The sequence below is a fragment of the Alligator mississippiensis genome, chromosome 6 (genome assembly GCF_030867095.1).
Source record: "Alligator mississippiensis isolate rAllMis1 chromosome 6, rAllMis1, whole genome shotgun sequence".
Classification (NCBI taxonomy): Eukaryota; Metazoa; Chordata; order Crocodylia; family Alligatoridae; genus Alligator; species Alligator mississippiensis.
The window spans coordinates 99662198-99675281 of NC_081829.1; the positions used below are offsets into that span (position 1 = coordinate 99662198).

General features: G+C 60.6%; 1 protein-coding gene across 2 annotated transcripts; it reads left to right on the plus strand.

Moving 5' to 3' along the window:
• The first annotated feature begins 1290 nt into the window (after positions 1 to 1290).
• Positions 1291 to 12120, plus strand: KAZALD1 (Kazal type serine peptidase inhibitor domain 1). Of its 2 annotated transcripts, none has more exons than XM_014610438.3 (5): positions 1291 to 1843; positions 2303 to 2881; positions 5359 to 5519; positions 9772 to 9919; positions 10533 to 12120. In XM_014610438.3, exons 2-5 carry the CDS (start codon positions 2395 to 2397, stop codon positions 10622 to 10624), a joined length of 888 nt encoding a protein of 295 aa, XP_014465924.2. In that variant the 5' UTR covers positions 1291 to 1843; positions 2303 to 2394; the 3' UTR covers positions 10625 to 12120. The 2 variants fall into 2 exon arrangements, with proteins under 2 accessions (XP_014465924.2, XP_019354772.2); XM_019499227.2 differs by lacking the exon at positions 1291 to 1843 and adding an exon at positions 1850 to 2001.
• Positions 12121 to 13084: the final 964 nt, after the last annotated feature.

Below are 13084 nucleotides of genomic sequence, written 5' to 3' on the forward strand. Positions count from 1 at the left end.
ACACAAGGCTCTGGGGTCATGCGTGTAGCCAGCCACATACATCTCCATGCATGCCCCTCCATCCCTGCACAGGTCTGGTCTTATATGTCCCCATGACACCTCCCAGCCCCCTGACATCATGCAAGGGGTAAAGCATGGCACTGAATTTTCTCGGTGACGGGGATAAGACCCTGGGCCCGACCTGCTGGTGCGGTATGGGTTTGCAACTGGGGAGACAGGGTTTGTGGTTTGATCATACAGCCCATCGCTGCAAAGGCCCCGTTCACCCCTGGTGGAAATGCAGCTGCTTCTGGGGTGGGACAGGCCGGTGCCTGCAGGAACAGGGCACGGACTGGAAAGAAACAACTGTTTCTGGCGACACGGAAGGTCCCGGCTGCAGAGTCTGGCTGTGGGTCCTGGCTGGAGGGTCGTGCCCGTGCTCAGGCTCAGCCCCACACTGCACTGGGGCAGGAAGGGATTCCCCCCCTGCTCAGAGACTGGTTGCACTGGGGGGGGTTGCCTTCCTCTGCAGCAGGGGCACGGCCTGGGCCTGGGCTCTCTGCAGCATCCACAAGCCCCCGGCAGCAGCCTCCCTGTATCCTGGGGGCAGGGGCGGGGGCGATGCCGGGGGCTGCTTCCTTTGGGGCTGTCCTTGGCACGTAGGACACGGGAAGACGAGCCGCTGGGGGGGACGTGGCTCTGAGCTGTCCGTCCCCGGGGGGCTGTCACGGGCTGGCTTTGGCTGGAGAATAAAGCTTGTGTAGGAGCCTGGACCCCAGACCTCCCTCTCTCCCCATCCTCCTTTCCCTTTCATCCTCTCCCAAGCTCAGAGCCCGATGCCAAATGAGCTCTGGGACCTGCGAGCTGCTGACCGGAGTCACTGTAGCATCTCTCCCATTCATACCCATTATGCAGGTGGTGAAACTGAGGCACGGAGCAGGGTCTCACTGGCTGCTCCCACTAATGGACTGCACTGCTTCTCCTCATTTTGGAGCGGGATGGGGGCTGCTCTGAGGCTCCAGCCAGACACGGGCACTGCCCTCGAGCCCCCCGAATTGTCTGTGTGAGCAGCAGGAGTGCGAGGCAGGATGGGAAGCAGGAGGGGGGCTCTGCAGGTTCAGGCCAGAGGAAAGGCAGTGTCTGGCCAAGCCGCGGGAGGGGAGGAAGGGGCCGGCGTGCAGAGCTGGCGGGAAAAGCCCCTGGCTTGCAAAGGGCGCAGGCCGGAGCGGGAGGCCCAGGCGGGGGCTGCTTTCGGGGCAGGCCTGCAGCGCGGCGCAGCGCGGCGCGGAGACCCGGCCTGGGGGGCTTCAGGGAAAACCTTCCCCATGCCCCGAGCTGGGGGGCAGAAACATGCATCTCCCCGCCTGCATCCCCTCCTTCCTGGGTGCTCGCTAAGCCCAGACCTGAGCCCCGACTTCTCCCTTGCCCAGAGCCCACCTGGCCGCTAGCCCAGCTCAGCTCTGGCTTGCCTCAGTTTACCCAGAGCCGGGTCCTGCTGGACCCAAACGGAGCTGGGAGGAGGCTGCGTGGGGGCTGGCACCGGACTCCTCTCTCCGGGATGGCTATGCCCCGGCCAGCTCTGGGTACCAGGCCTCCTGGGTGCATTGCCCCCATCATCAGCTCGTCCCCTCGTCCCAAGGGATTGCCCCAGACCCCCGGCTTCTTTCCCTCCCAGCCCTGCAAAGCCTCCCCTGCAGGGCCTGCCCCCAGTGCCAGCTGCCCCCTCTTGCCCCAGCCCCCCGGTGCAGCTGGCTGGGGCCGGCCAAGGGGAGGGCAGGGGCGGAGGAGTCACATTTCACGCTGACATCAGCGCTCCCGCCCCGGGCCGACCCGCTGCAAGAGGCATCGCCGGAGCCGCACCGAGGTAGGCGCTGCGCTGTGCTCCGGGGGGCTGGGGGGCCGGAGCAGCAGGGGCCTGGACCCCCGGGGTCCTGCCTCCCAGCCAGGGAGGGGAGTGTGCCCGAGTGGTCAGAGCGAAGGGGCTGGGCGTGAGGACACCTGGGCTCTGTCCCCAGCCTTTGGGTAAACCCGGGTCCCTTGTTGGCCTTTGCACCGCGCTGGCAGAGCCGGGCGGGGGGCGGGATGCCCCAGGGGTGGGGGGAGACCCTCCGCTGTCCGCCCATCCCATTGCAGCTGGACTGGCCGGGAAGACCCCTCTTCATTCATGCACCGAGCTGCTCCCGTGCTCAGCCGCGCCGGTGTCTGGGAAACCTGCATGGGGGAGCAGAGCCTTTCAGCTTGGCTTAATGCCCCCCGGCACATGGAGCGGAAAGGGGGGGCCTCCAAAACCCGGCCCAGTAATGCAGCTCTTTCTCCCTCGCAGCTCCATCCAGCTCGGAGGGCCCGGCGGCCACGGCAGCCAGGGGGTCTGGTTATGGTGGCGTCCGTGCTCGGAGACCCCCAGAGCTGGTGACCATGTCCGGAGCCGCCCACCGGGCCTGCTTGCTGCTCCTCTTCCTCTTGCTGTCCCTGCCTGGGACCCTGGCACTGCCCAGCGTGCCCGACTACCTGCAGCGGGGCTGGCAGCGGTTGCTGGAGGAAGGGGAGGGCTGCACGACCTGCCGCCCCGAGGACTGCCCGGCACCGCGTGGCTGCCTGGCCGGGCTGGTCCGGGACGCCTGCGACTGCTGTTGGGAGTGTGCCAACCTGGAGGGGCAGATCTGCGACCTGGACAACACCAACCACTTCTACGGGCGGTGCGGGGACCACCTGGAGTGCCAGCTGGACGCCGGGGACCTGCGGCGCGGAGAGGTGCCCGAGCCCCAGTGCACCTGCCTCTCCGCCCAGGCCCTGTGCGGCTCCGACGGCAAGACCTACGCCCAGATCTGCCGGTTCCAGGAGGCGGCGCGGGCCCAGCCCCAGGCCAACCTCTCCGTGGCCCACGAGGGGCCCTGCGAAGCAGGTAGAGTCCGGGCTGACCCTGCCCTCGTGAGCCCCGAATGTGGGGCTGTCCGTAGCTGCAGGGGCTCCTGGGCTCACGGGAGGCAGAGCCTGGGGTCCACGAAGTGGATCTGCTCCATAAGCCGGAGAGTGGCTCTGCCCCCGATGCAGCATCTTCTGCTTGAGCTGCTGCATGAAATCCCAGCGCCGTGGGGTGGGCGGGGAGCTGCAGGGTCACATCCAGCCCAAGGCAGGATCAGCCCTGTTCAAACCAGCCCAGACAAACCCCGTGTCAGACCTCGGAGCCACATGACACAGTCCCAGGCATCACCCCTTCCCCCAGGATACAGGGGGGCCGCGGGCACCAGCATCCTGCTGCTGCCGGGGGTGGGGGGTGTGGAGAGACCCCAGGCCAGGCCGTGCCCCTGCAGCAGAGGAAGGCAAACCCCCCCAGTGCAACCCAGTCTGAGCAGGGGGCAAATCCCTTTCTGCCCCCAGAGCGCAGGGGCACGACCCTCCAGCCGGGACCCTGCGGGGTGGGTGCAGGCAGGAGCATTGGCGCAGCCCAGCCCCATCCCCAGCCCGGGCTGCAGCAGCAGTGCATGCAGAAATGTTTCCTGATCTCCATCGAAACCTGCTTTGCTGCGACTTCAAGACATTGGTCCATGTCCTTCATGGAGGGGCCGCAAGAGGCATGAGCTGTACTTCAGTAGCACCCACAAATTGCATTGTGCGAGGCTCTGAGTACGTACACACACACATGTGCATGTGCCCCCTTGCACACACCCGGGGAGGCTGTCCTGCCCCCGCCGAGGAGGTGCCAACCCCAGCAGACAAGGCAGGCACAGGCAGGTGGAGGAGCCCACCTTGGAGAGGTGACCTGCCCAGGCCGGGACCCCTGAGAAGGCCCTGGCAGAGTTGAAGCCCTGTCCCAGGTCCCTGCTGCTTGGCTGTAATGCCACAAGCCCTGCCCAGGGCAGCCAGGACAGCACGAGCCGGGAGCAGCTGGACACTGTATGCGGGGCTGCCAGTGCCGTCTTGGCCTCCGGACAGCTTCGTTCCAGACAGAGCTGATAGCTTTCCCTCTGCTCGTCTTTGCAAACAGCCCCGGCTCCGTGTCGTCCCCTCCAGCTCTTCCCCCTCCTCCAGCCGGGGGAGAACGTGGCTCAGCTCCATCCAGCTGTGTGGCTTCCTGAGGGTTTCATCCTGCTCTGCTCTTGGGGCAGGTTTTGGAGGAAGCCAAATGGTCCGGAGCTGGCTCTACCTGGCACAGACCTCGCTTGGAAGCCAGCAAGGAGCTGCGGGGTCGGGCCAAGCCAGGCCTGCTTGTTGCACCCGTAGCAAAGGGCCTAGACCCGCTCGGGAAGGACAAGCCTCCCTGTTTCTAGGGCGAATCCCGGCTCCCAGTCCATGCTGCAGCCTGGGGGAGCTTTGCTTCCCTCCCATTCCAGTATTTGCTGCACAGTTGGCTTGCATTAAAACCCCTTGGGAGTTTGACCTTCTTCTTCTTGGGGAGGAAACCTCCGCTGAGCTGCTTGGCTCAATGCCCTGGAGAAGCAGAGGGCTCTGGCCACTTTTGGTGCCGCAGCGTTGACTCTGGAACCTAATGTCAGCAGCTGCCGTGCCCGATGGCGCTAGCTCCTTTGCCTCCCGTTGGATATGCGCTGGTGCATCAGACGGCTGAATCAGGGGCCCTGGGGAAGGTGGGGAACAAGCATGAAGGAAAGGACGAAGGATTGGGGTACCCGAGTTTGGAGATCAAGTCGGGGGGAGTTTGCAAAGATGGGAAAGAAGAGGGACAAACGCTGTTCTCCTGGCCACCGAGGGTGGCAAGGGCCAGACCCTCCCAGGTCCCCGCTGCACCTCCCTCCATGCCCTGTGCCAGCTGCCAGACGTGGCAGCCCCCACCATGCCGCCCCTTGCACCCCCGGGCCTGTCACTGCCTCGACGCAGCGTTAACAACCCAGCCCAGCTGTTTTGCTGGATCCCGGGGCCCCAGGCACCGGCTCTCGCCTCCTGTCGCGGGCTCCACGGCTGTTCAAATCAAGTGCCTCCTTGGGATGGCCTGCCGGCTGCTGGGGGGACGTGCCCGCTCCTGGCAGCTGCTAATCGGCCCCGCTGGCTCCCCTGCTCCTGGCGCCGTGCCGCCAGTCTTAGCCTGTCCCCGCCACAGCCCTGGGTCCCTGCAGTGTCACGGGAGGCCAGGAAAGACCCCTGGAGATGTGCTTTCCTGCCCGGTCCATGCCAGGGGGCTGTGGGTCCTGGGATGCATGGATGGGGCAGAGGAGCCTGTAAGCACTGCGTGGCCGTGAGAGTCCCATGGCTGCAGGGTGCAATTGGGGAGGGGCGCGGGGGGCACCTAGCAAGATTGCCAGGTGGGCACGGGACCCAACCACGGTGGGATAGAGCCCGTGAGCTCCTGGCCACGGGGGTCACAGGGGCCCGTGAGGGTTGGGCTGGCTCCTGACCACTTCTCCCCTCTCCCCCATGCCCCCGCAGAGCCCCAGATCCTGTCCCCTCCCTACGACATCTGGAACGTCACCGGGCAGGACGTCATCTTCGGCTGCGAGGTCTTCGCCTACCCCATGGCGTCCATCGAGTGGAGGAAAGACGGCGCGGAGATGCTGCTCCCGGGGGATGACCCCCACATCTCCGTCCAGGTGAGGGGCTGCGGGGGCGGTGGGGCGCGCGGTCCTCAAAGAACGCCCCGACTCTTAGCGTCTCGGAGGCAAGGGCTGGATCCAGGCCCTTATAAAGGCAGGGTGTAGGCGATGAGCTGTGTCATCCCATATAACATGACCTATTTTTTCTTCAGTTAAAAAACAAACTAGAAGCTTTCCTAAGACGCCAGGGGCCTGCTTAGGGCTGTAACACTCAGTTCAAGAAAGAAGCAAACACAAATACAGCGTTATAGAAATGCACATTTATTTACCCTGTTATATATGAAAAAACACATAAAAAACACAGTGCACTAGGGCAATAATAGTCCAAAGCTGCTGTTTCATTCGGCCCTGTTATCAAACGCTGGGCATGTCTACACACGCTCTTTAATGCGCAGTAGCCTATTTTACTGCGCATTAAAGTGTCACATAAAAAATACAATTTTGCAATGGTGTGAATGCACAGTAAAATAGGCAACTGAGCATTAAGCATCACTTAAAAAACATGTGTTTTCAATACTGTGCATTAAGGCTACCTAATGTGCATTTATTTAGCACCTCACATTGGAAGTACTAAACTTAATGCGCATTAGGAAAAGAACATGAATGCACGTGTAGAAGCACCCACTTAAATGAACATCTCCTAATCAGGTTTGTAAAACCAAATCAAGTCTCTTTGAGGGCCTGGAGAATGCATCCAGCACTTGGCTGACAGCTATTTCTACACCTGAGTTAGTGTTTTTAACTGAAAAATAGAAATCTGCAGGCGGGTGGGAGGGTCTGTAGACACCGCAGTCCGTCCAGCTGCACCCTCAAGCAGCTCCTGTGTGTCTGACATCCAGGGAGGGTTCGCAGCTGGCTGAGATCCTGCCCTAAGTGCCACCTCGACAGCCCCAGGAGACAGGCGGGCAGGCGGCTGCGTCGCACCCATCTATTAAAAGATGATGACTCGGAAGCTGCAGGCTGGAGAAGCCCGACGGCGGGGTCGGCAGGAAGGCTGCAGGGGGAAATTATGGTTTGGGAGAGAAAGCGCGGTCAGAGTTCAATGCAACTCAGCTCCAGAAAGAGGAGCTTTTTCTGGGGGGAAGGGGCACGGGGTCCGGGCATGGGCTTGACTCCCGCTGAAGTGGTTCCCCTGAATCCCGGCTGGGATGTAGGACGTCGGCTATCTCAGTGCTCCTCACTTGGCCTGCAGGCACTGTGGGCCAAAGTGTGCTCAAGTGTAGCCATGGGCCAGAGGGACTGAGAAGGCCTGGGCATAGCAAGGTTCAAGCCGGATCCCTGGAGCGCTGCATCCACTGCAGAAAGGATGTGGGCAAATTGGAGGGCAACGAAAATGGTTGTGCTGTTAACTACGGGTGTCTCTGTCCTTCTTTGCCATTAGCCTGCGGCGTGCAGATGCTCAGGGTCTGAAGTCAGGGGAGAGCATCTTTCTAGCCCTTTTCCCCCTTGCATGCAGGCTCGTGGTTGCATGAATGAAGCCCTATAACGTGGAGGTAGCAAGCTGGGGTTTTATTAGGGGAAAAAATACAGTGGGGGCTCAGGCCTGTGGTCTGCGGCGGGGATATTCTGCAGTGTAGACCACGGTCCCCCTGCGTCCCTGTGGCAGGTTCAGGTGTGATTTCTTGCGTTGTGTCAGGGTTGATGGTCGTCTCATTAAGAGATTAGACAATGGGTTTGTCTGGGTGGTTTGCACAGGGCTGATCCTGCCTCAGGCAGGGGTTGGACGAGACGTGACCCCCCCCAGTCCCTGCCAGCCCCACAGCTCTAGGATGCTGTAAAGTAAGGAGAAAGGAGAAGAGGAAGCAGCTATGGGGACTGAAGGAAATGTACTTTTCCATCCCACCCCCCTCTCCCCCCCTGCCTGGCCTAAATTGTACAAGCGAGCAGCAGAAAATGCTAACGGCTTTTTTTTTTTTAACGAGGCTCATATTGGCCGCAGAGGCCCTGGCTCATTGGCGGCACGTGCAGACGGGTGGGGGGCCGGTGTTGCAGGGTGGGCTCGGGGACAGTTCCCGGGCACCGTCAGGCAGTGCAGTTTCCTGGCTGCAGCTCAGGTGCGCGGGTCTGCGGAGGGGCCTTCCCGGCGCAGCTACTGCATGTCCTGCGGGAGAACCGGGCGTCACGAGGCAGCCGGCTAGGGCTTTCCTGGTCCCTTGTGAATGCCAGAGATCTCCACATCTGAAAAGCATTTGGGTTGTTTTTCTGCTCGCTGCCAGAAGCTCCTTTCCTGGCCGGCTGCAAGGGTTTGGGTACCGGGACGTTGACAGGGCCACGCAGGGAAGAGCTGGCTTTGGGGAATGGCTCTCTGCATCCCCTTTGCTCCCTCAGCATCATATTATCCCCCTTCACCTGCCTCTTCCAGACGCTCCGGCCTTGGTGCTGGTACCAGTGCCTTCACCGTGCTGGTACCACTGCCTTCACCGGGCCGCTAGAGGGAGCCTCTTGTATCCTAATCTCCTAGGTCTGCCAAATCAGTCCAGGGAAGAGTGTGTGTGTGTGTGTGTGTGTGTGTGTGTGTGTGTGTGTGTGTGTGTGTGTGTGTGTGTGTGTGTCCCAGCTGCTTCCCCAGCAGTAGGAGGCTGTTACCCTTCAACAACCGGAGCGGCCGTGCTGCTTAGACCCCTGCAGACGTTGGTAGCAAAATCACAGAAGCACAGAGCCGCAGGGTCCCGTCTAGTCCAAGCCCTGCCTGAAGCAGGATCAGCCCTGTGCAAACCAGCCCGGACAAACCCATCATGTAAACTCTTTGGAAAACTCCCATCAGCCCTGCCACCACCAAGACATCACAGCAGGAAAAGCAGGGGCACTGCAGTGGCCAGGGTCCTGCCTCTGTAAAAGGTTGTTAATGGATGCTCAGGAGACCTGCTAGAGAGGAGGACGAACCCTGCCACCCTAAATCCATACCAATCTGAGCAGGACGGAAATCTCTTCCTGACCCCAAATGTGGCATCGGTTTGAGCCTGAGCGCAGGGGCAAGACCCTCCAGCCAGGACCCTGTGGGGTTGGTGCCAGCAGGAGCATTGGTACCCCAGCCTGGGTACCCAGCGCCTCTGGGGGAGGCTTAAAACGGAGCAGAAAGTGTGGGACGGGGGGCAACCAGCAAAGCCCAGAAGCCTGGGAATACCCATAGCAGAAGCTCGATGCGGAGGGCATCGTTGGTGGGAAGCGGATGTGTAGCTGTTGCCCACAGACCTGCCCCTGGCCTGGGGCTCTGCTTGGGTGGCAGTTCCCATTCGGGTGATGCCCACGAGCTAAAAGCCCCCGTGGGGGGAGCCCTGCTGAGTTGCACCGGGGATAGCGCTGGTCCTGTGTGCACGCCAAGGGAGGTTGTGCTTCCTTAGAGCGCTGTCCGGGGCCTGGCAGCTGCAGGGCTTGGCTCATGCACACCCAGGGGAGCTTCCTGCTGTCTCCTGGTGTTACCCCAAGGTTGACTCTGGGGGCTTTTATTTTATCTGGAGAAGTACAAGTGAAGTCCAAACAAGCTCCTCTGAACTAGACACTGGTGTCTCGGGATATCAGCAGGCGGGCAACGTGACCGAGAGCAGCCACGTCCAGCAGTGATGAGGTCCCAGGCCCCTCGGAGCCTGTCCTCAGGGTTGGGGACAAGTCCTGGACTCCCACCCCTCTGCTTTTGTGCGGGGGAGTTTGATACAGCCCAGGTATAGCTGTCCATACTCTTGCCCATTTCTCTGGGATAACGATCTCTTGGCCAACTGAGTAGGGAGCACGGAAACGGAGGCATGACCTATGACCATGGTCGTTTCCTAGGGTTGTCTTATTAGCTCTGGGTGTGATCCCTGGCCCATGCATCTCAGGTCCCTTGAAACTGGCCCTCACTATCCCTCTTCTCTCCCGTGCTCGTCGTTGTGACCAGACCGAGCTGCTCCTGGGAGCAGACGGTGGATCTGGGAGAAGCAGGGCAAAAAAGGGGCAAGGGGTCCCTCCAGTCCCTTACGGTGGACTCCTGCAGTCACAGAATAGGGGTCTCCTGTTTCAGGAAAAGAAATTCTGGGTTTTCTTTTGGAGAGAAGTGAGGTGGTGATAGAGAAAACTGCCCAATATAACCCTAAGTTGGATGGCACCCAAAACGCCAGTTGGATGCACCATCACAGTGCATGCTCCAGCAGCCTTAGGAGACTGTCCTGACACCGGGGGAGTTTTCCTCCAGTCGCTCCGATGCAAAAGGGGCCTAGGCCCTACAGCTCGGCATAACGCCCTGCTGACGTTACCCCACGGCATCTCCCTGCAGTTTCGGGGCGGCCCCCAGAAGTACGAGGTGACCGCGTGGCTCCAGATCCAAGCCGTGCGGGTGACGGACGAGGGCACCTACCGCTGCTTCGCCCGCAACAAGGTTGGGCAGGCGATGGCGCTCGCCAGCCTGACGGTGCTCACGCCGGGTAAGCGAGGCTTTCCCAGTCGAGGGGGCTTGTTGCGGGGGGTCGTGGGGCAGGGCAGTCAGTGGGGCGTCCGCCACATGGGAATAAGGGAACAGCTGCTTTAGCCGGCAGCAGTATTAGGTTGTTATCCACTAGCAAGAGGCGATGCCAGGCTCTGGAGAGTACAGGGTGCCTTTTGGCCAAGTCGTAGGAAGAAGGGGTAAAGCCAGTCAACCCTCCTACTTTTGGGCTTAACTCCCTGATGCCCCAAATGACCCCCTGGTAGGCAGGGAATTTGAGCATCGTCCCTATGGGCGAGGGGGGCAGGGTTCCTACACCACCCTCTGCAGCACCTGACACCAGGCCTGGGGACCCGCCAGGATGAAAGAGCTGATGCCATTTCATAGCATGCACGAATTAACCCCCTTGACCACAGCTCACCGTGGGTGGGTGGCACCTGGCGGTCTGGGTCCAGAGTTGCAAAACCCCCCTGGATCTTCCCCGGGGCAGGTGTTTGATCACCTGCCCACAAGCTGCGGGATGGAGGCAGCAAGGTGGGAGGGCAAGGGTGCTGGTCCCATGCAGCGGAGAGGAGATGGGCCCATCGGCCGCGGTGTCTGTGCTGCACTTTCAGATCAGCTCAACATGACGGGGCTGCTCCTGCCAAACCCCCGCCCGGGGCCGGAGGATTACGTGGACAGCGAGGAGCCGGAGGACTACTACTAGCAGCTCCCGGGGGGTGCTGGGCTTGCCTCCTCCTCACCGCCCAGGCTGCCTGCACCGGAGCATTTCCCCGGACCTCGGTGGGGAAGTATGGGGGGATCTCACCAGCTGACCCCCCGGCTCAAAACTCCTCTGCATGGTCCTTCTGGGGGGTCATTTTTCGACGCACCCCTTTGCTGGGTGAAGGGGGCAACAGGAGGGAGGGGGGAATGCTATTGATTTGGGGGCTTGGGTGGAGCTGGTGCCCAGGCATCAGGGACACCCCGGGCAGGGTCTCAGCTGTGCAAGGCACATCCACAGGGAGTCCAGAGAGGCCAAGCCATTGCTTCCCCATCCCGCTCCCAAATCGGGTATGGAGAGAGCAGGCCCAGCGGTGCTTTTTGGCCACCCCCAAGAACAAATGGCTTGGGAGAAGCATGAAACCACATCCCCAAGACGAAGAGCCTCCGTCAGCCAGCACAACTGGAAGCGAGCATAGGGGAGGCTCACTACCACGGATGTGCCGTGCGAAGGACCTGCTGGAAGCCTGCCCGGGAGGGGTGATCAGATGGGAGCGGCATGCAGGATCTGGCAAAGCAGAGGAACATGGTGGTTCTCAACCTTTTTTAGACTCCAGGCATCCCTTGGTAGACTCCAGGCCCACTCAGATAAGGCCAGCTCTTTGCTTTCTTGGCTGCGGAAAAACACTAGAGCCTTTCTTCTGTTGCAAAGACCTCCGACATGACACAGAGGGCAGGAGGGGTGTGACTCTCTGGATTCCTGTCTGCAACCTCTGGGCTGACCTGGTGAATCCGGTGGAGGGGTTTGCACACTCGCAGTGACTGATGACCCTGAGCAACGCCCTTCCACGGCCCTCACGGCGTCCCCGGTTGAGAATCCCTCCGCTAACCAGCAAGGACTGACATGCCCCGGGCCAAGCAGCTTCCGCGTTTCCAGCTGAGCTGGGCTGGGAGGTTATTTTTAATGCTGAAAACACGCATTTGTCTAAACCCCAACGCTTCTCGTGGTTTCCGCGCGGCTTCGACTCCGGAGCATTTGGGGAAAAACAGTCTCAGTTGTCAAGCGCTTGGCTGAAGTCATCTCCACGTGGACAGCGCTTGCTGCCCAGCTACAGAGGGGCTGGCATTTCCCAATTAAGCTAATTATACTTTCAGAAAGGTCGCGCTGGCAGCAGAGCCCTTGGCTGGACCCACCCTGAGTGCTTTTGATTATTTTTAGACTGCAAAGAAATGTTGCTTTTCTGGCCCGATTTGGGGTTTTTGGAATTCTTGAGCTTTTTCATGGGATGGGAGAAACATTTCCTCCCTCCTGGCCCTGGTGTCCAGCTCTGCTCCCCCAGCTACTGCACCGCTGCGATCCCAATCCCGGAGACCCCGGGGGCTGAGTTTTAACAGGGTGCTGGTGGTGTAAGATCCCCTTCTCCTGGTCTGCCACCACATTGTACAGAAGCACCACGATGTGAGTCTCCCCAGGGTATTAAAGGATTTTTCCACCCCCCCCTTCTTTGTATGTGTGGGTTTTCTTCCCTTGCAGAGGGACCCCGGGACGCATCCAGACCAGCCTCCAGCACTGTCCCCGAAGCAGCCCCAGTGCCCAGTGCTGGGCCGAGGATGGCAGCGGTTTGTGACCGTGCAGGAGCTGTACAGAGGCGTGTGGGATAGGAAGCGAAGGGTGGCATGTGGCATGCGGGGGACGGGAGGGGTTCAGAAGTGAATGCCACTTGAGCAGCACACGTGGGTTTGTATCCCTCCGCGTGGGTCAGGATGGCGCGTGTGTATGTCCCAGTGAATATTGTGGGGCTTGGCGGTGAAGTATCCAACCTCCACGAAGAAGAAGTGTCTGAGAAGTGGTGCCAGACTTTGTTAAGTCCTAAACCTCTGGCTGCATTGAACATCTGGAGCCCTTGAGAATCGCAGGATGGCAAGGTGCGGTCTTTGCAAGCTGGAGACGGACCTCCCTGCTTGTGAGAGGTTGGCTTTGCTTTTCACTGCAGCAGCCGGACGTCTTTGCAGACTTGCTTCCAGACAACAAGGTTTTCAGCAGAGTCAAGGAGACATCCCCGGAGCTCAGGAAACAGGCGGGCAATTTGGGGGTGAGCCCGCGTTAGAGAGAGAAGGGGTCACCGGTGCTCCGCAGTCGTGGGCGATCCTTGCAGACAAACTATCTGGACGATGTGTTATGTGTGCTCTTATCCACTGAGCCGGGCCAGAGGTGAGATGGAGCCAGTGCAGGGCGGCATGGCGCTCTGCTTCCTTCCCTGGGGGGTTCAATTGGTCTTTGGAAACTCAGTTTTCAGTTAAAAGCAAAAATGAGGAGGCGAGAAACGAGACAAGGAGATGCCTGGAACAGCTCAGGGGATCGATGCGGCAACGTCTGCCTGAGTTTGCTGTCTGCCAGGGGCCTGAAACCACGGTGGGAGGAGAGAGTGGGGTTTATTTTGTGGGAAGACCTTGGATGACAGGC

Coding starts and splice junctions, on each gene's coding strand:
- KAZALD1 (XM_014610438.3), top strand. CDS start 2,395: ATGTCCGGAGCCGCCCACCGGGCCTGCTTGCTGCTCCTCTTCCTCTTG. Junction 2,882..5,358: donor CGAGGGGCCCTGCGAAGCAG/GTAGAGTCCGGG, acceptor ATGCCCCCGCAG/AGCCCCAGATCCTGTCCCCT. Junction 9,920..10,532: donor CCTGACGGTGCTCACGCCGG/GTAAGCGAGGCT, acceptor CTGCACTTTCAG/ATCAGCTCAACATGACGGGG.